This window comes from Lagenorhynchus albirostris, chromosome 13 (genome assembly GCF_949774975.1).
Source record: "Lagenorhynchus albirostris chromosome 13, mLagAlb1.1, whole genome shotgun sequence".
In the NCBI taxonomy this organism is placed as follows: Eukaryota; Metazoa; Chordata; class Mammalia; order Artiodactyla; family Delphinidae; genus Lagenorhynchus; species Lagenorhynchus albirostris.
Window position 1 is genome coordinate 74,611,680 of NC_083107.1, and position 25,392 is coordinate 74,637,071.

The following is a 25,392-nucleotide window of genomic DNA, read 5'->3' on the forward strand; positions in this document are numbered from 1 at the left end:
ACCTTGGAGAAATGACTGATTCTAGGACTAGGGCAGGGAAAATGCAAGATAAGCCTGGAGCATCTTATAGTGCCAGAAAGTAAGGAAGTGCTCAAAAAACAAAAGGATGGGGTACGCCAAAGGGACAAGGGAGCCAGCCTGAAAGAGCTCACGGTGGCCAAGGCTGGAACAATTGGAGCAACAAAATAAATGATGTAACATTGGATTGTAACCCAAATTATACAACAAATGTCCATGAGTACAAACTGATATCAATAAATTGTTTAAATAAACAAATGGGGGAGAAGAAACAAATCTTCCTTACAGAAGTATTCTAATTTACTAGACACCACCCTGCCAGCAGGTGGAGCAAAGTCCCCTACCTCGTTCCCCCAACTTGAGTGTGAGCTGCATTTAGTGACTTACTTCCAAAGAGTGGAGTATGGAAAAAAAGGGGGAAAAAAGAAAGTGACTTTACAGTGGAGAAACCTGGAGAACACCACCTTGTCCAGGCGATCGAGGTTAGCATCATCAGTGACGTCACATGGCTATCACTACCCCCTGATGTGATGTGATGAGAAGAGGTCTTCACCTGTGGGGTGATCTTCCTAAAAACTGGTAACCCCAGTCTAAGCCTGAGAAAAACATCAGACTAACATGAATTGAGGCACATTCTACATACTACCTGACCAGGACTCCTCAACACTGTCAATATCATCAAAAACCTGGAGAGACTGAGAAACCATCATAGCCCAGAGGAGCCTAAGGAGACGTGACGACTAAATATAATAATGTGTTCCAAAGGGGATTCTGGATTAGAAAAAGGACATTAGGGAAAAGCGAATGAAGTCCAAATTGAGTTTGGAGTTCTGTTAATAGTAATGTATCAGTGTTGGTTTCTTAGTTGTGACAAATGTACTGTGGTAATGTAAGATGTTAACAACAGGGGAAAATGAGTAAAGGGTTAGGGTACACTGTATTAGTTTTGCAACTTTTGTATAAATCTAAAATTATTTTAGAGTTAAAAAGTTTATTTTAGAAAGTAATCACCATATTACTTTGAATAGTAAACACTGGAGACTTCCCTGGTGGTCCAATGGTTGGGACTCTGCTTCCACTGTGGCAGGGCGTGGGTTCGATCCCTGGTCGGGGAACTGGGATCTCACATGCCCCACAGCACGGCCCCTGCCCCCCGCAAAAAAGAAGAGTAAACACAGTGTTAATAATGTAGACACTGAATATTGATTTATTCAAAATTACGTATAAATTTGTTGGGAGAGGGAAAGCTCTAAGTTCTGTAATCAATCCACATGTGATATGGAAATCAATACCAAAACAGTTACAGCTAAAATAGTTGTAAATGGCTACCCCAAGGAGGAAATTAGGCAGGGGGCTCCTGCATTTTGTTTTTGTGTTAAATAAGCCATGTAGAATTATTTGACTCTAAACTATGTGCATATGTTACTCTGATAAAAACAAATATAAAAAAACGTGGATGGGAGAAAAAAGGCAAAGCCGCTATTTCTGAATTTTGGCTTCAGGACTCAGAATTGAACTTTGGCAGGGATCTCTCTTGCTGTTGTCCCCCAAGCAACTGTTATTGGCTATTGAAAAATCTGAAATTTTCACCACTGAAGCTTAAATCTTACAAACTAAAATAAGGAAAGTTAAACCAAATTTATTTTTGTGGTACATTTTTTTAAACTGTCTTTATTACTTTTAGATTTGTTATTTTAGTGAGAAAAGAGATTAAGCTGAATATTCAGTCCTTCTCTCTTCCATTTCTAAAGAATTTATTTTGTCAGCACCGATAAACCACGTATCTGCAGTATTTCTAGAGGAAAAATATAAAAATATAATAATATGACTTTCCCAATGTTAATTGCTTGCTTTTTCTTTCTCCTTCCTTCCTTTCTTTCTTTCTTTCTTTCTCCTTTCCTTCCTTCCTTCCTTCCTAACTTACTTCCTCCCTCCCTCCCTTCCTTCCTTCCTTACTTCCTTCCTTCCTGTCTCTCTCTTCCCTCCCTCCTTCTGTTCCCTCCCTTTCCTTCTTCCTTTCTTCCTAGTGGGGTTATTGCTCAAACACTGTAGTTTATGCTTATACCAGACCTGATCGTCCAGAGTACTGTGTTATATTTTGGGATACAAAAAACAACGAGAAATATGTTAAGTATGTGAAGAGTCTCATTTCTATTACTACTTGTGGAGATTTCTGCGTTTTGGCTACAAAAGCTGATGAAAATCATCCTCAGGTAGGTGTTCCTTGATATCTTAAAACTTAGAAGGGTTAACTACTTGGCAGAATTGGGCTATAGTTCTCTGTCTTTTCAAGCATGGCCTCTGTACTGGCAGGTATAGCAAAGTATTGGGTCTATTGGCCATGTCTGTCTAGACCTCTGTTTGGAAAGTTATATGACTCTATTGGTTCTGTGTCCCCTGATTTTTTTCTCCAATTAGTTAATCCATTGGCAGTTTATATTGACCTGTACTGAAGCTTTTTGTCTCTGAAATATATTTAAAATACCACAATTCTTTTCCAATTTAAAATTCCATAAGTAGAAATGAATAACCAGATGTCTAGTACAAATGCTCAAGAAATTATGTAACAATGGCCATTTATAACAATTTGGGTAGCTTTGACATTCAGAAATGTACTTTTATGTGGACTTATATTACTTTAAAAGACAGTGTCTCATAACATACAATAAATAAATAATGCCCTTTAAAAAAGTCTGTTAACAATTTAAATATTTGCAGAAGTATGCAAATTTTTCAAGAAAGGACTACCAATGTCTTTGGCTGTGTTATAAATTATTTCATCCCGTTAAAAAGTATAGAATTTTTAGTTTAAGGTGGCCATTGAACAGCCACATTTGGCTCTGTTCTCTCCTGAAACTGACTGAAACAACAGGAAAGGTATTTTTTAAAAAGCTATAAGCCCATAGGGATCAGAAAGGGAGAGGAAAAAGCAACATAATTTTGGAGTTTAGAGAGTAAGGAGGTTAGTGGTAATTACCTTAGCAGACCCAAGAAAATGGAACGCTCAGCCATCAGTGGAGAAAGGAAAGAAGCAACGAGTTTACATCACAGAATCCCAGAAACATAGGACTTGGTGGTGGTACCTGGTAGGAGAAAGAATTGAACAGAAAAGGGATTTGGAAGTACCAGAGATTATGCAGGCAGGAGAATACTTTGGGAAAAAGAAAAAGGGTCATATAAAGGAGCAGATTTCTAGATCCCTTCCCACTACTGAGTCTGTGGGCAGCTGCCCTTCTAACCACGAGGGAGACTGGTTTACCCTCCAGAGAGGATACGGAGTCCCTGCACTGAAGGGCACCAAGCACAGGGAAGGGTGGTGGAACTCTTGCTGAAAACAGGGCAGTTAGATTAATGTTACCGCAGTCTTCATTTCCCACTTGGTTCCAGAACAGATTTCATGGGATCAGGTATCATAATGGCATTTGACTTGTCAACCTCAATACTTTGGAGAATTGCTTTCAAAATTCTGAGGGAAAATGATTTCCCACCTTGAATTCCATACCTTAAGCAAACTACTCATTAAATATGAGGGTAGAATAAAGACATTTTTAGATGTACGAGATCACCAAAAATTTACCTTCCGAGCTTTCTTAACTTAGGAGGTTACTTTGGGATATGGTTTACCAAAACGAAGAATAAACTAAGAAAGAGGAAGAAACCAGGTAACCTGACAACAGTGGCGTGGAGTGGTACCAGCTGGCAGTTGTGCACACGCCTAGGGAGTGAGTCATCAAATGAGAGCAGCCCAGGTGGCTCCAAAAGAAATTCAAGATGAAATTAGTAGAATAGTTAATGTGGTTGACCTCCTGAGGGGACACATAGATAACTGGGAGACAACTGGGGACTTGAGTTAGTAATAAACACAGAGAAAACTAAGCAAAGAGAAAAAAATAAAGGCAATTATCCACGCCAGGGAAAGCTTTAAAACATGCTTGAAAGGAAAACAAATCATGTTATACTTGCCTCAGCTTCACTGAATAGCATTTAGAGTCAAAATGATGTATTCACTAGATTTTTTAAAAAATTAAAATTGTTTAAAAATTGAACTATAATAACATTTTAAAACTTAAATTCTGATTTAACAAGACTGTAGTGGAAAGATGAAGTGATGGGAGTGTGCTCCTGTGTAATGGGAGGCTGGGAAGGAGGGGTGAAAGTAATGGTTACATGATGTCCTGAATTGAAACAAAATAGAACAAGAAGTAGCATTGTAAACATGTTACTTACATTTGTGGAGGTAAATAGCAAAAGAATGAATTACAGGAGCTGAAAGTAATTACTCTAGGGAGCAAGAAATGGGAAGTTGGGGGACTTCTGTTTTTAGTAAGATGTCTCATTTGATTCTTTAAGCTATGAGCATGTGAATAATAAGTATGTAAAACATTTATATTTTGTGGCAGTAAATAAGCTTGTTTTAAGTAGTGGAAGAGTAAATTATGATATTTTACTGTATTTCTTTATCATTTAGTTTACGTTTATGAAATTAAACAAGTTTTACTTGAGATACTGAGAAAAGAAGTCTGTGTAAATAGTACATTGAGAATTGGTTTATTTGAAATTATTATTCTAATCAAGAAAACATCTATGTAAAATATTATTCTTAGTACTAGATATAGAGAAGGTGACTAACAGCAAAAAAATTGAAATTACCATTAGAATAATCTGATGTAAAGTGTGCATTATGTTCGATTATTTTTCCTAATATTAATCATTGATAATTGTGTATGTGTTAACCACTGAGCATTTTAAGTTATTTTCATTGGGTTGGGTTATGTTTTTTTCTGAATTAACTGAATTTTTCTGAATTTCTCATGTCATTTATATATTGCTTCAAAGGAGGAGAACGAGATGGAAACATTTGGTGCAACGGTAACAAATTGTTAGCTCTTACATAGCTGGTTATAGGATAAAAATGAGTTTTGAGGTTACAGCTGACCAGGAATTTTAGAAGTATAAAAATGAAAAGTAGCCAGTGTACTTGTGTTTCTTAAATGGTCTCTTAAAAACCAGTGTTCCTCTATATTGAGAAATCAGCCTTAGTTTAATTTTAGTGCATATTTCTTTACTTTTGTGCTGTAGATTATCTTTGCTGTTCTTTGTATTTAATTTTATCAGTTCTTTCCATGTTAGTGATACTTGAAAAAGAGATAAGCATGGTATGTTAAGCATTATTTCTTTTACAATACATAAGCAGGAGTTTTGATACTTTCTGTTTTATTTGTTCACAGTTTGTGCTAGTTCTTTGTAATTCTATTGGCACACCTCTGGATCCCAAATACATTGATCTTGGTAAGGAAATGTTAATATTTACTCCCTCTTTAATCAAGTCTTATTTGTAAACTAATTTTAAAATGTAACAATGGTATTATTATTAATTAGAATGGTATTCTCTAAAACAAGGATGAACATACTTCCTGGTTTGCCAGGTTCAGGTTCAGTACCAGTCTATGGCTGTTGTCATGGTAAAATTATTAGTAATGCCCCATTTCACTCTCAGAAGGATCCTGCTTCATACAATAACTTTTAAGTTCACTCTGTCTAAAATTCACAAGAATCTCACGACTGCTGTACTGCCATCATTTGCTTTAAATGGGAAATATAATTGTATGAGAATTGGTATCCAGTGTAATGATTAGTATGTAATACACTGAGGACTATAGAAAGAATTCTGCCATGAAACCACTTTTATTATTAATAAACTGCCAAGTACCTCTCTTCCATAAAAAACACTTTAGCTGCTTGTTAAAGTGAGTTTGCCCTGTCCAGATTTTTCTGATGAAATTAGTTTATTAATAGGGACAACTTAAAAAAATTCCTGACTTTTTTGTTTTCAGAAGACATTTGTTTCTTTAGATTTACCCTTCCCTCTATCCAATAGCTATGAAAGTAACCATAAAAAATTCCAAATCTTATTCTTAGTATTTTGTCAAAAATTGTTACCAAATATTTTGTTGCCAATTTCACTATAACTTCCAAAATAATGCTTTTCTTTTAAAGTGTACATTAGTTTATTGGATATGGTGTTAGAAAAAATAGTAGGTTTCAAAAACTGAAAACCCATTGAATTATCTTCTGAATCTGAGGACTAGTCTTTTTTGTTTTTAGATTTCACATTCAGCCTTAACAATTAAATGTTAAAGTGTGCCTTCTAAGTATTTTGCTAAGGTATTTGGGTGATACAAGCAAATGTGAAGAATACTTACTGGCCTCAAAGATTTTAAACTGTATGTTTAGGGTCTTGGTAACTCACTTTTAAACATTGAAACTTTTCAACTTCTTGTCTTATGTTCAGTGTTAGGTATGTTTATATGTTTCTCGCAATATATTTATATATGTACATAAATGTTAGTGTTCTTTGTTAATGTTAATATTCCTTAGCTTAAAATTATTATACTTATCACATGAATATCTTCTTTTTATTGGAAATAGAATAGTCTTAAATCTAAGGGATGAATTCTGTCAGTCTTCAGATTATATGCTTTTTCTTTTAATATCAAAAGTTTTAACGTAATATAATGATGATAGGGTTAGCCTCAAAGTATTTTAATCACATGCAGTCTATGTTTTAATAAAGCCAGATGTAAATCCTTTACCTTCATAAAATGGCAAATGCTTGAGGGCATGATTATTTGTATTTTTGAGTCTTGAAACTTTTTTTTTTGCGGTCTCACTGGCTGAAATTTTAACAAACAGTTCTTTCACTGGTCTGCAGTAAACTCAGCCAAAAATTCAACATTTTTGCTTCACACATATCCTGTGAAATTCCTTTTTTAAGTTTCTATGCCAAATTTTCATGAGGACTGGAGGCTAAAGCAAAAAAAGTGTATAACTGATATTGTTCTAGGAAATGTGATTTGTCATCTGCTCTTCCTGAAAATCTCTAGAGAAACTTTTAAAAAGAACATTATGTATTATTACAGAAGTTTAGTTCGTGAGGCTCTGTTGTACTGTACGTGTAAGAGTTAGGTACCATTTTTGGGGCCTCTTCCTTTGAGCCCTCAGTATACCTTTGGTGTGCTTCTATCCAAAGTACTTACTCTGCACTGTGATTATTGATTTTCTTATCTACCTTCCCTCCAAGATTTTGAGCTTCTTAAAGATCTAAGCATGTTTATTCATTTCTGTATCCCCACTGCCTAACGCTGTGCTTGCCCCATAACAAATGTTTATTGAATGCATGAAAATATTTAAAATAAAATCTATTTATTTAGCAAACCATCAATGAGTATATACTGTTTCAGGTACTGTACTGGGTACTGGAAGTGATAAGAAATTAACTCTGACATTTCCTGTAGAATGTCTAAACAGATAATTAAAATATAGTTAGTCTATTGAACAATGACATTTGCTCCCCTGCTGTGTGCTAGGTTTTGGTGCTAGGTGCTAGATAAGTAGATGTCGGTGCATAAGGATGTCAGGGACATTTTTTCTACTTAGAGAAGGTTTCATTTGAGCTGAGTTCTGAAGGATAAGTATTTCTTCAGGTAACACTTATAAGGAGAGGAAACAACATTTGCAGAGGAATGAAGGCATGAAAAGTGCCTGAAAAGTACCAGGTGCCTGTGCTGCAGCCATTTTGTGGGGAGCACGTAGGAGCTTTCTAATGGTGGCCGGTAGCATTTGCACTAAGCCTTCTGTATAGGCCAGAGAGAGGTGATTTGATGAAAACAGTTCAGTGCAATTTCAGTTTAGCAGCTCTTTAAAGGGCTGAGAAATAGGTAGAAAAGTAGGGGAACATTACAGATGTAGACATTTATTTCAGGCCTCAGCATTAAAATATTACAAGCAGGTTTTACTTATATGTGAATTCCTAGATTGTCCTAAATTATTTTACATCCTTGCTTAGCTAGTAACTATTACCTATTAGTGTTACAAATTTCAATTAATGGAAGCATAATTACTTTCTTTACAATTTTTTCCCAGTGATCTTTCTAGATATTTCAAATTTTTTCTTTCTGGATACTGAATAGTTGAGAAGGACATGGACTGCTTTTTTCCTGGTTATATTTTTTTCCTAAAATATTCAGTCTGTTAAAATTTGGTCTTCTAACTTTTCCCTAGAGGCTTAGTTCTAGCAAACTAAGAACTAAACCACCTGGATGGGATAGATAATAAATGATGATCTAGCATAATTTATTTGGATAGGATTATCTGCCCATATGAATTTGCCAAAATTACTGCCATGCTGATTCAAAAGAACATGTTTCATATATATTGTATTTGTTTTTTGTATTGACTAGTGAATTTATATATCGTTTTATTATAAAAAGCAAAAAATAATAGCAGCCTCACCTAACAGTTATTAACCCTTAATGAGAAGCAGTCTGCCATAGTGGTTAAGAGCACAGATTCTGGAACCAGATTGACTGTGTTTGTGTCCCAGCTTCCACCGCTTTCTAGCTGTGCAACTTCAGTGAGTTATTTAACCATTCCATCCTTCCGTTTCTTCATCTGCTCAATGGGGGTAATAATAGTGCCTGCCTTAAAAGGTAGGTGTGAGTTATGTATGTAATACATTAATTATATATTAATATTATATATCATAACTATATAATTATATAAAAATGCCTGACATATAATTTTTAAAATTCAATAAATATTGGCATTTAAAATTATTATTATTAAGCATTTATTCTATGCCAGGCACTGTACCATGGTTTATATTTGTTATCTCTCTTAATCCTTAAAGTAGCTCTATAAGGTTGGTAATATTATTATTATCTTCAATTTACAGTAAGCAAACAGAGGTTCAGAGAGAATACGTAATTTATCTAAGGCCACGGAGTTAGCAAGTGCCTGTGATATAAATCCAAGAAGTCTGACTTGCTATGAACCACTTTTTAATTTTGAATTAATTAGGCTGATAATAAACTTGTGATTATTTAGGTTGTATCAAAAAAAAAGGAAACATGAGTATAATTTAAAATTGTAGCTAAACATTGGTTAGAAAAATGCTTTTATATGCTTAGGAAAAACTATTTCATTAGAAAGCAGTTAAGGTTTGTGAACTTACTTCACATCACACTAAAGGCATAATAGTTACCGGCATCAGACTACCTGTGGTAGAATTTACTGAACATTTAGCAAATGTCTTATGATTTAGTGCAGATGGGATCAGCAAAAGCTCAGCAAAGCCTACGCCTGGCCTGCTTATTTGTCCCACTCAGGGCTGCCCCTGAATCGGGCTCTGCCACCATTCTCAGGACTGCCTTCCAACCAGCTGTTCCCTACAGGAAGGCTTCTCACTCCCTCTAGAGTTTGGTAGTGGTACACATTTTGAATAGAGAAAGCTTGACAACTGTAATTAAAAACAACTTTTTAATATGATTCAACTATACTGAGTTATTTATTTAGCATATAAAAATTCTTGCGTTTGAATCTCGACTTGTTAATCTGTTCAGTTAACACTATACCATCAATCTAGTTTCTAATTCTTTGTTTAGTTCCTAAGTCTCTTACTGCCCTAAATGTCCTTTATTTGGGCTGTGGCAAGAACTCCATAAATGGTAGCTGTTATTAACACTGTTCCTTTATTCTGACTGTATTAATGATTACTTTGTACAGTAGTTTTGAATAGAGCAATATGTTTTGTACCATTTTAATTGTGAATTTAGAAATTAGCTACTAAAATGATCTTTTATGAAAGTTTTTTGTTTTTCTATATTTTTGTGAATGTGTGTGTTTAATTTTGTATTGTTTGTTTGTGACCTTGGGCAAGTTATTTTACATCTTTAATCCTCTGTATCTGGAAGATGGATTTGATGAGACTACTTCATCAAAGGGTACACAGTAGGAATTTAATTAAATATTCTCTAAGAAATGGAACAGATGAAAAAAATGTTTAAGAGACTATATTCCTAAATGTTTAAGAGACTATATTCCTAAATTTGGAGAATTTCATTTACTAAATTAATGAGGAAATATAACACATATGAGATCAGAGGGAAGGATAAAGGCCTGAACCAAGCAGTAATGGTAGTGGGGATGGGAGGAAGGAGTGGGATTTTATTTATCCATTTGGACATTTGGGCTGTTTCTATTTTTTTGACTGTTATGAATGCTGTTATTAATATTTGTATATGCGTTTGTTTGTTTGTTTGTTTTTGCTGTACGCGGGCCTCTCACTGCCGCTGCCTCTCCGGTTGCGGAGCACAGGCTCCGGACGTGCAGGCTCAGCGGCCATGGCTCACGGGCCTCGCCGCTCCGCGGCACGTGGGATCCTCCCGGTCCAGAGCACGAACCCGTGTCCCCTGCATCAGCAGGCGGACTCCCAACCACTGCGCCACCAGGGAGACCCCTGTGTATGAGTTTTTGTGTAGACATATGTTTTCATTTCTCTTGGATATATACCTAGGCGTGGAATTGCTAGGGCATGTGGTAATTCTACTGATATATTTAACATGTTGAAGAACTACCGAGCTATTTTACAAAGTGGATGCACCACTTACATTCCTACCATTTCTCCACATTTTTTGCAAATACTCATTATTGTCTGACTTCTTGATTCTAGCCATGCTAGTAGGTGTGAAATATTATCCTCATTGTGATTTTGATTTGCCTGGTGGCTAATAATGTTGAGCATCTTTTCATTTGCTTAGTAGCCATTTGTGTATCTTCATTGGAAAAACGTCTGCTCAGATGCTTTGCCCAATTTTAAATTGTGCTATTTGTCTTTTTATTATTGAGTTACAAGAGTTCTTTATACATTCTAGATGTAATTCCCTATCATGTATATGATTTTCAAATATTTTCTTCCATTTGTGGATTGTTTTTTCACTTTTTTGCTGGTGTCCTTTGAAGCACAAACGTTTTTAATTTTGATGAAGTCCAGTTTATTTACTTTTTCTTTTCTTTTCTTTTTTTTTTTTTTTTTGCGGTACACGGCCTCTCACTGTTGTGGCCTCTTCCATTGCGGAGCACAGGCTCTGGATGCACAGGCTCAGCGGCCATGGCCCACAGGCCCAGCCGCTCCGTGGCACGTGGGATCTTCTCGGACCGGGGCACGAACCCGTGTCCGCTGCATCGGCAGGCGGACTCTCAACCACTGCGCCACCAGGGAAGCCCTACTTTTTCTTTTCTTGCTTGTGGTTTTGGTGTCATATTTAAGAAATCATTGCCTAACCCAATGTCCCATAGATTTACACATAAGTTTTCTTCTAAGAGTTCTATACTTATGTCTGATTCATTTTGAGTTGATATTTCTGTATGGTCCTACAAACTTTTGACTCTTCTGAGTTCTCAGACTTTTTAGGGTATATTGTCTATAAGATGCGAGGTTGGACTCAGTGATCACTGAAGTCTTTTGCAGCACATTTTGTGATTCTAATTGTAACCTAATTGCCTTAATGTTCTTTTTAATAGTACCATTGTTTGTTACAATGACCAAAACCCATGTGATAGCAGCTTCAAAAGAAGCATTTTATACCTGGCAGTATCGTGTGGCAAAGAAGCTCACAGCATTGGAAATTAATCAGATCACCCGGTCTCGAAAAGAAGGGAGAGAAAGGTATAACTTTTGATGAACATTTTTTAGTAGCTCAACCATATCACATTTAAATCGGACATAGCTATTTACAAATTGTCATGCTTGAGAACTGTAAATTGTTTTGATTACTAGAAATAATTTTCCATTAATTTGAATATCTTTCAGATTTATGTGTTTAAATTTATCAAAATAAAAGAGAGGTAGCATGGTGTAACAAAAGAAAAGCCTTTAGCGTTAAAGACTGGAAACCTGTGTTTTTATAAGGGATGGCTATTCTCACTTATCTACTCTCGCCGTATTAGAGTTATAATGCTACACTGACATATGATTGTCTAACCAAAACTTCATTCCTATGGGTTAGAGGTAGAGGTCTTTCCAGGACGGTGGGGTGATTCTAGTATCATAATCATCACAGGAGAGGCAGGTCCGTAGACACAGATATGGAGGAGGTCTCTAGGTGGGGAGAATTGGTCACTTGCCTTCTTTCTCTTGCCCTGGATTCCAGGGGTTTTGGGGTTGGAACTATTTCTGATAACTGGGGGTAAAGATGACTCTACCATGTGGAGAAATTAGGAGCCAGGATGGAGGGATTCTTTCTAATAAGTATAGCAGTGCATTTACTGTGTTTTGTAAGTTATATTGTCTCTGTTAGTGATAGTCCATGTTTGCTGCCCTTTTGTTGTTATCCTAAGGCTTTAAGCAAAGCATTTGGTTGAGTAATTTTAACCTAATGATTGTTAATGAGGGCACAGGCCTGTGTTGGTGGTGGTGGGCAGCGGGAAGTCATGTCAGAAATCTCAGTTTGCTTTTTTCAAATCATTTTCCTTCACACATACTTGAGATCTTAATGCAATCTTCCCTTCCCTTTAAGACTCACTCGTGTACTAAGGTAAGTGATATAACCCCAGTAAAAGTATTGTGGATACCTGAATTCATGTGGAAGCAGGAAAAAAAAGAAGTGGAAAAATACTATATCTTGTATTCTCTGTAGTTCTGAAAGACCCGGTGGGAAGAACCTTTGGCCTCTTTGTTACTAGCACTAGTAACAAGAGACCTGCAATCTGTGGGGAGAAGGTGGCTCTTAGGACAAGGTTGGAGCAGAATAGTCTAGCCTCTCCATGGAGTGACTGTGCTCTGTGAACCAGCTAAAGAGATTCTGGCTTCTGTTTAAATAAAGAAGGCATCATTTCCTTATATTTCTGTCTGGGGTATACGTCCTAGTTTTAGTGACTTTAGGCCAGTTCTCTCTGAACTTCAGTCTCGTCGTCTGTAAAATACCGTTGGTGATGCTGATAGGAACCAGCATCGATGGAGTACTACTTCTTGTGTGCCAGACACTGGGAAGTCTAGTCAGTACTTGTATTATTCCTATTTCCCAGAGAGGAAACTGAGACACACAGCGTAAATTATTTTCCGAGGTTCCCAGCTGATAAGAGGAGATGGGACACAATGCCAGGTTTATCTGGCTCTGAGCCACTTTCCTCAGATTGGCCTTTCTTGTAGTACCCTACTTGTTTTAAGAAAGGGATTTGGGTCAAATGATCTCTTGAGAGACCTCCTATTCTAACCTTTGACTTATATTTTGTGATAACTAAGTAGAAATATTGACTGTATGTACTTAATAAAAATGTATTAGAAAGCAGAAACATGGTACCTCTAAATTAGTATACCTTTCTGTTTTTGATACATTTCTTTAAAATTTATTTAACATTTGATCTCCTTATTATATTGGTGAAAGTACAAATATGACTTTAATTTAACAATGATAAACTTTCATGATATTTTAAAGATGGAAAATGGCTTAATTTTCCTGTGATTATATTGCAGCTGCCATGTCTTGACCTCCTTTTATGTATCAGGCTCTGTGCACGTGTGCTTTACAGGCATCGTTTTATTTATGCCTCTTAGAAATCCTGCAAAGGGGGAATTGTTAGCCTTCTTTTACAGATGAAGAAATTGAGGATCAGAGAAGTTAAATAACTTGCCCAGGGCCTCATAGCTACTCAATGATGTGTCTTCTCTGTTCACCTCCGTTCATTTCAATGTTTTCTTCAGCAGACATTATAGAGCGCCTGACAACGTGTGGCAGGCACTGGAGATGTAGTCTTTGCCTCTAGGAAAATCACCATCTAGTGGGAGAGACAAGGAAACTAGCAGCAATACTGTGGTGTGAATAAGTGTTACAGTAAAGGTATCCGAGAGATGGTACACCAGAAGTGGTGCATCTTCATAACACAATAGGCATAGGGGAGGGTTCTTTACTTCAGAACAAGAATTCCATTAATTAGAGCTTCCCAAATGCACTTACGTTTTACCTTTATTAAGCATATCGTTAGAAGGGAAATTATGGAGAAACAACAGAGAAACTTGATGCTTTAGAAGTTGTTCCTGACAGATGTTCATTGGGGGAGTAAGGGAAGATATCTCTTGGGGCTTTACCGAAATTCACTGGAAATATATGATTCAGTGTCCAAATACATTTTTGGCATAGCTCTCAGGAGCAAGGCACTTGCATAACTAGTAAACACATGGTAGGTAGTTTCTGCCTTTGTAAGATTGAGCTGTGTCAAGAACTCTTTAAAATAATCAGGACAGTAATATTAAATAACAGTATTCATTGGTGTCATCCAATCCTTTAATTGTTCTAGAGATCATGAAATAGTATAAACCTTACTTATACTATCATTGAAATTAAAATTTTTTTTTTTCAGAATTTATCATGTTGATGATACTCCTTCTGGATCAGTGGATGGTGTACTTGATTATAGCAAAGCCATTCAAGTAAGTGCCAGCAAATGTTAATATCCATAGATTTGGAAATACTGTAATTTTATTTTGAGACCTGAAAATAATTTGTTTCCAACGAATAGCATTTTATTCTAGTAATCCTTTTAAAAATTTCTATTCTAATTCAAATTTTTCTAGATGTTTTTTCTTCTTTTGATTTTGAAAAAAAGTTTATTTTGACATGATCATAGGCCCAGAGGAAGTTGCAAAAATAGCACATAGAGCCTCTTTACCCAGCTTCCCTCAATGGTGACATCTTACATAACTATAGTGTAGTATCAAAATCAGGGAATTGACATTGGTAATGATGCTGTGAACTAGACTACGACCCAATTCCTATTCAGTTTTCACTAGTTTTTACATGTAGTTTTATGTAACTTCGTCACCATAAAGGAATTGCCTCGTGCTACTTCTTCATTTTCACACCCACTCTCCACCCCCATCCTTGTCCTCTGGCAATCACTCATCTGTTTCCATCTCTATCGTTTTGTCACTCTGAGAATGTTTTACGAATGGAGTCATACAGCATGTAATAGCATATCATCTTTTGAGACTGGCTTAAAAAAATAATCCATCCAGGTTGTAGCAGTGCCATGCCATTTGCCCCCTTCTTTATTTTGGCACGCGCTGGTCCTTTTGCTGAATGTTCATCTTCTACAGCTAAGCTCAAGTTTTTGTCTCTCTTCCCATTTTGGTATAAGTTTATGCTCTTCCCTCTGTGCACTTATAACTCCTGTGGTTTACCTCTACTGTGATCATACTGTACTGTCATGAGGTGTTGGTTCCACTGCCTTTCCCAGTAGACTTCTGAGTAATCCCCGAGGGCAAAGATTTTATCCGAGTATCTCCAGTGCTTAGTTCAATGTCTGGCATATAGTAGGTGCTCAGTAAGTAAATGCTGGTTAAGTTAATAGATATATAGTTACGGTATTCTTCTTAGTGAATTGTATACTACCTTGTACCAGATTAGCCAGTCAATGAATATTTGTTAAAGAGTAATGCTGATTTATTTTAGGGCACAAGGGATCCAATTTGTGCCATAACTGCATCTGATAAGACATTGATTGTGGTAAGTTGTTAAAAGAAAAACTTATTCTATGAATAATAATCGTTTAACTTGTTAAAAATAGAATAAAGCAACATGTTTTGGATTTGAATATCATCTTGCGGGCACCTCAAGTTTTACTAGGTCCAACAAAAGAAGTAAGAAAGTTTTAAAGATTGCCTCACAAATTGTTAATCATTTGCCAAAAATAACTTTGTGAAAGCGGTAAAATCATGGCCAGCTGGGGAGAGTTTGAGGCTGGGTTGAACGAGCCCAATAAAGGTTGGCAGATGTGGAGCAGATGGATGGTGGTAGCAGGTCTTGGAAAGTTTCCCCCTCTGTGTGGCCTGCTTTTTCATATTGGAGAAAGTGCTTCGGCTCAGCTGCTTCCATAAGAATTAGAATGAAGAGGTAGTGTGCTTGGTAGCCAGTAAAATAAAGAAGCCTGTGGCAAAATTTTGCTGAATTTTTCAAATAAAATCAATGTATCAATGTTGTTGTGCCTTTTCTTGAGCTCTGACATTTGAAAATATTAATTTTAGAAATAAGTGTTTAATATAGTAATGCTGGTAGAGTCATTAAATTCGAATTATGTAAATAGATCCTTGCATGTGTATATTTCCAGTTCTAGTTACATTCTTTAGACATTAGCTAAGTTTATGGGGGAAAAAATCTTAAGAACATAGTATTCATTTTTCCTCACCAAATAAATTTGGTATATGTTTTAAGGCAGTTTGTCTTACAGTCAGGTCAGGTTTTCTTTTTAGATTCTTTGCTATACAGCAGGTTTTTGGTTGTGTTAGTTGTGTTTCTGACATTTGCAGGAAAAATTAAAAAAAACATGCAAGTCAGATCAGTCACAAAAATTGACTTAATTCCTAAATGAGAGTCTACCTCTACACTCAAATAGTTTTAATATCAGCCAGAAATTTTAATGGAAAAGGTATCTTCTGCGTTTAAAACTTTCCACTGTTGAAATATAAACAGCTTTTAGAACCTTGCCTTTTTCAAACTTTTAAAGCCATCAGGACCCACTTTTTCAAAAACAAAATCTTATTGTGTACTTCAGTATAATCTTTTAAAGCCTATACCTCCTTTTTGTACATTAAAAAATATCTGCCCTCCTCACCACTCTCTTGCCCTCCCCAGCCTTTCTGATAGGCCTCTGTGGAGAAGCATGCTGGGAGGGCAGAGCTGCTGCCATTAGAAAGGGGACAGGGAGTGATGGGCTGAGTGCAGCCTTCTGCTTTTTTCCCCGTGGCTGTGGCCGGAGGCACAGCAGGGTTTGAAAATCACAGCTCTCTCCTGTCTGTTGCTCTAACTGTTGATCTGTCAGCCTTAAGGCTTGCACAGAGTTGCATAGAAACTTATATTCTGTTTTATTTTTAAGCACATTTAAACTAATACTCATTGTATCACTGCTTTCTGATCATCTCCCTTTGCTACAAACTGGTATCACATAGATGGCTATAGGATAAAAACATAGACTTTCAGTAACAACTGTTTCCTATGGTGATCTTATATTGATTTTTCACGTATATGAAATTTAGTTCAATAAGTGCTTTATATTTTAGCCTTTAATGTACCCCGAATGTTAACCTAGACAACTGTAAATAACCCTAGATACATCTTCCTTGTGATGTAAGACTTCATGTATTATTAAAGAGCTAGGTTTCTGACTTCTCTCTTGAATATTACATGAAAAAAAATTAGATCACCTTCAGCCACTTTAAAAAGGTTTTAATTAAATTATGAGGTAAATTTGTACTCAGAACACGATCAGGATCAGAACTGAGAATTCACTATGACACCATCACTTTGGTTTTGAAACAAATGTATGAACATATAGAGAGACCTGTAGTTGTGATTTAATATTATTATGGTAAATATGCTTTAGTAATCAGAAATACTTTCTGTAGAGTCGTGAATCTGGCACCATTCAGAGATACAGTCTTCCTAATGTTGGTTTGATTCAAAAATACTCCCTTGATTGTCGAGCCTACCAGTTATCCTTGAATTGCAACTCCAGGTAAGCCTGAAAGCTTTCCTTGCGTACATGTTAGACTTAGAAGTCATCCATTGGGATTGTTGTATTTATGTAATAAATGCAAAGACTTGTGTTTGTTTTAAACTTGTCTTACAGTTCAGTGTGGTTTTACTGTAGTATATTTGTATTTAAATATTATATTTACTGTGTCTAGATGTTTTCTCTCATTGGGCAAAATATAGAAACTCTAGTGTAATTAAAAAAAAATTATTTGCATACCAGTTGCTTTAATCCTTTGGATACTTTTTTCACAAGGAAGCAAAATGGAAAGCAGCCCACGTCTTCTATCAAATTTATAAATGTTAGTTTAAAGCCAGTTATTTATTTAAAGCCATTTCTACCTCATTCCCGGGTTCTGATGAACTTATTTTGAAGAATGGTGATAAGTAATTATATTCATGAACGCAGATAGTACTTTTACAGTTTTTTTTCCCCTTCTCCAATTTCATTACTTGTAGTCGTCTTGCTATCATAGACATCTCAGGAGTTCTGACCTTCTTTGACTTGGATGCTCGGGTAACAGACAGCACAGGACAGCAAGTTATTGGCGAGTTGTTAAAATTGGAGCGAAAAGATGTCTGGGATATGAAGTGGGCCAAAGATAATCCTGATTTGTTTGCAATGATGGAGAAGACAAGAATGTATGTTTTCAGAAACTTGGATCCTGAGGTAAAAACAAGAAATAAGCATTAACAGTACATAAATAATGAGCCAAATGCCAAAACCTGGACATTTCCCCTTTGTTTCTTCAAGAAGTTTGTTGGTGTTGGCTGCATGAATTCTGAAAATAAATAGAAACATTTCTGTGGAATTTAAAAATATTTGGTCTTAAGTGGGATTAATATTTATCCTTTAAATATTCTCCACTTTCACTGAAAGGCACTTTCTAAGCATTTATCTATTCTTTTTAAAAGATGGAACCATGCTCACTAACTATATAGTCTTTATTTCTTTCCTTGTCAAAGTTTAAAACAAATAAAGTAGTCTTATTACCAAAATTGCTTAAAACCACCAGCCAAAAAAATGTGGTTTTGCAATTGCCTCGCCCTTTCATTCTCTTTTGCCTGTTCTGTGCTTATTCTGTGCTTACCTTTGTCTTGTGTATATTTACATGGACTTTGTCACCTAGTAATCCATGTTCTTTATCATCCTGATAATCTTACGAGCAGGCAAATGTGGACTGTGATTAATAATCTGCTCTCTCTGGGGTGTCAGAAAGCTGCTTTCTCACTGATTTTAAAGTTGTATTTTTATTTTCTACTTGTGGCTCACATCAGCTAATTTTTAGGCTCAGAATTTTCCTGTCAGTCTGCTGTGTATCAACTGTTAGCTGCTGTGTTTGGGAATTCAAAATAATTTGAGTGGTAGCCTAATCAAAGCATCATTAAGAAGATAAATCTTTTAAACAATTTTCGAATTATCAGTGGATTTTCAATTTGGAATTTTCAATACTCCTGTTATACTTCACTAGTGGAAATAATAAGAGATGACTTGATAAGTGCTTTATGTCATTAATTGATGTTTGTTTGGACCTGTAGTTTCCTTCTTGGGAAGAAATTACATGCTGGGTCCCCTGAGCTACTGAAGATCTTCTGTAATTATTTAGTGGTAAACTAAACATCTTTAATACCCTAAATTATTTTTACATTTCCCCGTTTGAGCCCTACTCAGGATCTTTGGGTTGGTCAATGACCTGATGTAAATTGTTCTCAAAGGCTTTGTTAAAGCTTTTAGGAGTCTTAAGGATCTTTGTAATTTTCAGGCCCTGAGTAATGGCTCAAAGGAAGGGCATTCAGGGCTGCTGCATTTGACCTATATAAGCATGGACTTCTTTCAAGGGTTCAAAGAAAATTTGACCCTTGGTACAAAACAAGTGTGGAAATTTGACAGGTAACCATGGGATAAACTTGAGGATGGAAGTAAAATACGTTTTGAGTGTTAGGGTCCTTTTTCCATCCTTGGCCCTACTTGTATTAATTCCAAAATCATATGCCTGGAGAAATGAGAGGATTATGCCTGGCATAATGGTCACACATGGTCAGTCTAGCACCAAGGGAAATCTTTGCCTGGTGGAAAGTGTTTCTTAAGTAGTTTTAAAAGAACAACCTTTTATTTATTTATTTTTGGAGTTTGTTGTCTGGCTTGGCAAGTACTTCAATTTCTATTAGATTTAGAGGCAGGTGAATTTCGTATAACATTACCATTGAGTGGATTTCTTTACAAACCATGGTGTGCTGTTCTTTTCATTCATGAGGACCCTGCCTGTGGTCCCTGTTTGGTTAGTTACTCTGCTAGTCACTCCTCTAGCATGTGAGGTCATACTCTTCAAAACTGAACTTACTAGAACTCCTTTAGGACATAGTATTCTGTGTTATTATTAGGGAGATAAACTGTTGTTTGATGGTTAATACCGAATACATTTTTATACGTTTGAGTGTTATTATGAATTCTAGTTTCATACCTTTCCTTAAATTGTAGACCTTTCTTCAGATTATATGTGAGAAAAGGGTGCCATTTGTGTGCAAAATTCTAATTCATTGATAAAGCATATTTTCCTTGAGAATTGGGAAGTGAGTATTTAATGTTGATATTCCCTGCTTGATCATTTTCATCTCCAGTGACCCTCTGAAGGTACTGATTCTTTGATTTCTTTGTTGACCCATTGATTTTTTTAGTTTAGTTTAGATGTTGTTTAGTTTCCATGTGTTTGTTTTATTTCCAGTTTTCTTACTATAATTGATTTCTAGTTTTATACTGTTGTGGTCAGAAAAGATGCTTGATATCTTTTCAGTCTTTTAAAATTTATTGAGATTTGTCTTATGGCCTGGCATGTGATCTATCGTGGAGAATGTTCCATGAGCACTTGAAAAGAATGTACATTCTGCTGTGTTTGTGTCCTGTAGATAGCTTTTAAGTCCATTTGGTCTAATATGTCATTTAAGGCCACTGTTTTCTAATTGATTTTCTGTCTGGATGATCTTTCCATTGATGTAAGTAGGGAATAAAGTTCCCTAATATTATTGTATTACTGTCAATTTCTCCCTTTATAGCTGTTAATACTTGCTTTATATATTTAGGTGATCCTATGTTAGGTGCATATATGTTTATGAATGTTATATCCTCTTCTTGGATTGACCCTTTTATCATTATATAATGCCCTTCCTTGTCTTTTGTTATAGAACCCAGCACAGGTGGGTGCTTCTCCCGGGGCTTTCTGGGGCTGCTGTCTTGGCAGAAGGTGGGGCTGGAGCCGGAAGGGCTACAGCCAGGGCCCAGCGCAAGCTGCTTCTTCTCCCGTGGTGCAGTGGTGGTTGCCACCTCTGTGGGGGGTGCTAGAGCTGCAGCCCAGTGCAGGCTGGGAGACTGTGCTGGTGCAGTCTTGGCAGGCAGGTCAGGGTTCCAGGCACTTTTCAATCTGCTGCCTCTGCAAGCAAGACTGTGCTTGCACCCTTTAAGAGCAGAGTCTCAGTTTCTTAACAGCCCTCTGGTAAGCCCCACTGGTTTTAAAAATCAGCCAAGGGAGCTTGTCTTCCCAGTGCTGGACCCCAGGACTGGGGTGCTCAGTGTGGGATGTGAACCCCTTGCTCCTTAGGGAAGATCCCCATGCTTGTGATAAGCCCTTCCGTCTCTAGGTTGCCTGCTAGGGGTGTGGGTCTCGGCTAGATCACTTCCCCTCCCCTCCTACCAGACTCGGTGTGTTTTATCTTTCTGCAGCCTTGGTTGTAGAAGAGCCATTCTGCTAGTCTTCAAGTCATCCTCACAGACAGCTGTTCTCTATGTAGGTGTAGTTTTGGTGTGTTTGTGGGAGGAATTGAGCTCAGGGTCTTCCTATGCCATCTTGGTGCTGCCCGATTTCTCTCCTTATCCTTCTATTTCTCCTTTTCTCTTTGTTTTTGGTATTATTTTTTATCCACAGATCATCTTTTATGACTTCATCTTTTGACCCTCTTGCTTTGTTAAATTATCTAGCTAAAAATAAAAAATTTTCTAGTGATTAACCTTTTTATAAGGGTACACTTAGTTTACATGTAGTACCAAAATAAAGTATATGAAAGGCCCCTATAATTTATAAGAAATATTTTGTTACATGTGCTTTTTTTGTGAATTAAATTTTATTCTGATTTTTTCGGTTCATAAAAGCATACTGTTTGCCTATATGTAATATAATTTTTTTGAGGAAATTTAGGGATTTTATAAAATTTTCTCATATAATTTTAGTCAGTTTCTACTTTTTAAAGAAAATATACATTTAAAAACCCAATAAACACATATAATGTGCCTACAAGAGCCTCATTATTAAACTTAGACATATTAAATGCAAACTAAATATGATTCAATATTTACTTCTTATTTTCATCCTTTTTTGTGTCTTACCATGATAATAATTTTTGTAGTTTCTATTATATATGAAGCACTAACTTTCAAAGTTATAAATTTGATATGTTATTTCATTTGGATTTAGGTTACTTTCTATTTCACTATGACATCACACACATATTTTAAAAAATTGCATTCTGGAGTTATGTTCATTATCAGACAACGTTATCCTATTCTTTTTACAGTGTTCTTGGAGCTATTAAGTATATTGGGAGTGTATTTCTTTTACTAGGGATTTAGGACAACTACTTTACATTATAATATGCATTTACCATACTTTATTTCTACAAGCCTGTATAACGCTAGGACAAGAAACAGACATATAGCAGGCTCATGTGTTTCCATGTTGGCAAATTAAATCTTCTTATATAGGAAATGAATCTATCAAGGATGCCCTCTGGCTAATGTTACAGAGGACATACTTTTCAGTATGGTATGGGACTTTGATATATGTGCTTAGATACAAATATAGTGTTTGTCAGTTCATTAAGAATTAAATTTAATGTTGCATGGCATGAATAAGAACTATCAAACTGTATAAACCATTTTTGGATTAATTCAGAAAATTTGAACTGATACTGGATCCTATTAGGGAATTAATACTGATTATGTTAAGGTGCGATAATAGTAATGTGGCCACGTAAGAGAACATCCTTATGTTTTAGAGATATGAAATAGTTAGGGGTGAAATGTCATGTCTAAATTTACTTTACTTTAAAATACCTTCGCCAAAAAATTGACTGAAGCATATTTCTAAAATGTGAATAATTATTTAGATGATGTGTATATGGGTGTTAATGACATTCTCTCTCCTTTTTTGTTGTTTTGAAAATTTTGATAATAAAAGTTAAAATCATGATATGGTAAAGAAGGAAACTTTTGTACAGTTAAACATAACATTTGTTTTTGTCTTTAAAGGAACCCATTCAGACTTCTGGATATATTTGTAATTTTGAGGATTTAGAAATTAAATCTGTTCTTTTGGATGAGATATTAAAGGTAATTCTTATTAAAAAACAATTATATTTCTGTTGCTGGCTTGACTGGGACTCATTTTTGTACCAGGCAGTGTAGTGTCCTGGTTAGGAGTATGCAGTGAGGAGTTCCAGCCCTGCCCTGTCACTTATACAACCTTTAGACAGGTTCCTTCATCTTTTAAAGTTTCATTTTTCCCTTCCTGTTTATGAGCCTGTTTTTACCTCTATAAAATGTGGATAGTAATAGTACCTGTCTTACCGGATTGTTATTTTATAACATAATGAGTGAAAAACAGCACAGTGCTATGATCAAGAGCTCATAAATGGTAGTTAGTTGTTTTCATTATTTTTATATTAATAACAGAGATACTGAAGAAATATTTGATAATTTTCTTTAGTCTTTCACTTGTTCTAGGATATTTGAGTAACTTTTTTATTTGGAGGACCACTGTTTTCCTATTTTATTTTTCAGGTTTTATAAAATAATTCTAATTCCAGATAAAGAATTCCAGATAATTTTTGAATCCCTACTTTGGCCTTCATTGAATGTTCTTTGAAAATATTTTACTCTAAGAATGTATTGAAAGTTTACCTTCCTTTTATCCAAAATATTTATTTTTCTATGTACTACATATGTGTTTTGGAATAGTGGATTTTAAATTTCCAGAAGTTAGTTGCATTTTGTAAAATGTTTTCATATTTTGGTTTGACATGTAAATTGCAACTCTTTTATTGGGAACCAGTTGTTTTCTATGTCATGACCACCCTGCCGCAGCAGGAATGGCCCCCACCCCAAATTTCATTTGCGTGTAAAGAGTGATGACACCACAGATACACCAAAAGGGTGGAAAACGGTCTTACAAACTTAATGAGTTTTTAGGGGAGAAAGGATAGGCTTCCCAAGCTGCTCCAAAATTGGTTTGAGAGCAGGGAAAGGAGACTGGCTTGGGTTTTTTGGGCAGTTAGAGGGTGGGCCTAGGGTGAGGGTTCCCATGGGTAGGTAGAGATATGTGTGGTTTGAAACTCCTGCGTCACCAAAGGATGGAACACTTATGCTTTCTTATCATGTCCAGATGTGAGGCAGAAGGGGAAGGGGGAAGGGTGAGGCTTAAAAGCTATCAGCAGTCAAAGTCAAAAAGGAAGGTCTGAAGTTCTGTTACAATCTAGGTCTCTTAATGATTAACATTAGATAAACATCAGAACATTATTCTGTATAGCTGTAACCAGTATGTGGAAAGATAGATTTGATAGATTAGATAAATAAACAGAAGTAATTTTATAAAAATGACATCACTGTACAATCTACTTGTTTAGTGTTTAATTTTAATTCAGTAATGTGACAGTGAATCTGAAGGAATTGTAGAACATTAATTTTTTTTCACCACAAATGATTACAGCTTTTCTGGGTTAAGAAAAAAACTGAAGAACTAAGAGGTTATTGCTTTTAAACTACATCTTAAGTTTTAATAGTATTGATTGTCACTCTAAAAGACGGTGTTTTTACATTTTCTCCCTCTTTCTCTCTTCTTTTTGTTAGGCACATTGTTATTTTTATGTTGTCAAGATTTAGAACATTTACATTTTATTTTGTAACCCTAATTTTCCACATATGTAGTCTTATATTTAAATGGAAGCTATTACCAGTCTTTTTCTACATTTTCTCTGTACATGAGTTCTTAATTTTGATTAATCTTTTAGTTGGCTGGATTTCTTCGTTATAATTCTTTTCAAGAAAGGCTTATAGTTGCTGATTGCCTTAAATTCTGGAGTGCTTAAAAATGCCTGTGATGTGTTGCTCTGATGATTATATTGACTTTTATGAAGAATTTTTTAAAACACATATTTAAACTGGTTAGATGTACTTTAAAATTCTTGATACACATTTTATGCATATCTAATACTAGGATAAAGAAAGTCAGAAAGAGAAAGACAAATACCGTATGCTAACACATATATATGGAATCTAAGAAAAAAAAATGTCATGAAGAACCTAGGGGTAAGACGGGAATAAAGACACAGACCTACTAGAGAATGGACTTGAGGATATGGGGAGGGGGAAGGGTAAGCTGTGACAAAGCGAGAGAGTGGCATGGACATATATACACTGCCAAACGTAAGGTAGATAGCTAGTGGGAAGCAGCCGCATAGCACAGGGAGATCAGCTCGGTGCTTTGTGACCACCTGTGGAGTGGGGGGATAGGGAGGGTGGGAGGGAGGGAGACGCAAGAGGGAAGAGATATGGGAACATATGTATATGTATAACTGATTCACTTTGTTATAAAGCAGAAACTAACATACCATTGTAAAGCAATTATACTCCAATAAAGATGTTAAAAAAAAAAAAAGAATAACTACAGTACTATTGCCCGGTTTAGTGGCAGGCATTGTTAAACTGTGAGGGAAAACCAGGTTCTGTGTGACAATTTTGTTATCTGTCTGACTTACTACATAAAAAGCCGTAAAGAAAAGAATATTGTCATACCTTAGTTCCCTCTGAGGTCTTGTTGACCCAGGAAATATTTAGCTGAACTGTGGATTCCTTCAAGCATACAGTTTTAAGAAACAACATGAGTGTTGTACACCTAAAACGAATACAATGTTACATGCCAATTATATTTCAATAAAATAGGATAAATAAATAACATGAGAAATTTCT

At 35.8% G+C, this 25,392-nt stretch overlaps 1 protein-coding gene across 1 annotated transcript in view; it reads left to right on the forward strand.

Moving 5' to 3' along the window:
- Nucleotides 1–25,392, forward strand: part of WDR35 (WD repeat domain 35) — a 59,061-nt gene that overhangs the window by 19,969 nt on the left and 13,700 nt on the right. Inside the window, exons 10-18 of the mRNA XM_060168604.1 lie at nt 2,046–2,231; nt 4,855–4,887; nt 5,247–5,307; nt 11,380–11,524; nt 14,215–14,284; nt 15,306–15,359; nt 17,255–17,364; nt 17,841–18,051; nt 22,678–22,758. Of these exons, the coding sequence (XP_060024587.1) occupies nt 2,046–2,231; nt 4,855–4,887; nt 5,247–5,307; nt 11,380–11,524; nt 14,215–14,284; nt 15,306–15,359; nt 17,255–17,364; nt 17,841–18,051; nt 22,678–22,758 (951 nt within the window). The remainder of the gene's footprint in view (nt 1–2,045; nt 2,232–4,854; nt 4,888–5,246; nt 5,308–11,379; nt 11,525–14,214; nt 14,285–15,305; nt 15,360–17,254; nt 17,365–17,840; nt 18,052–22,677; nt 22,759–25,392) is intronic.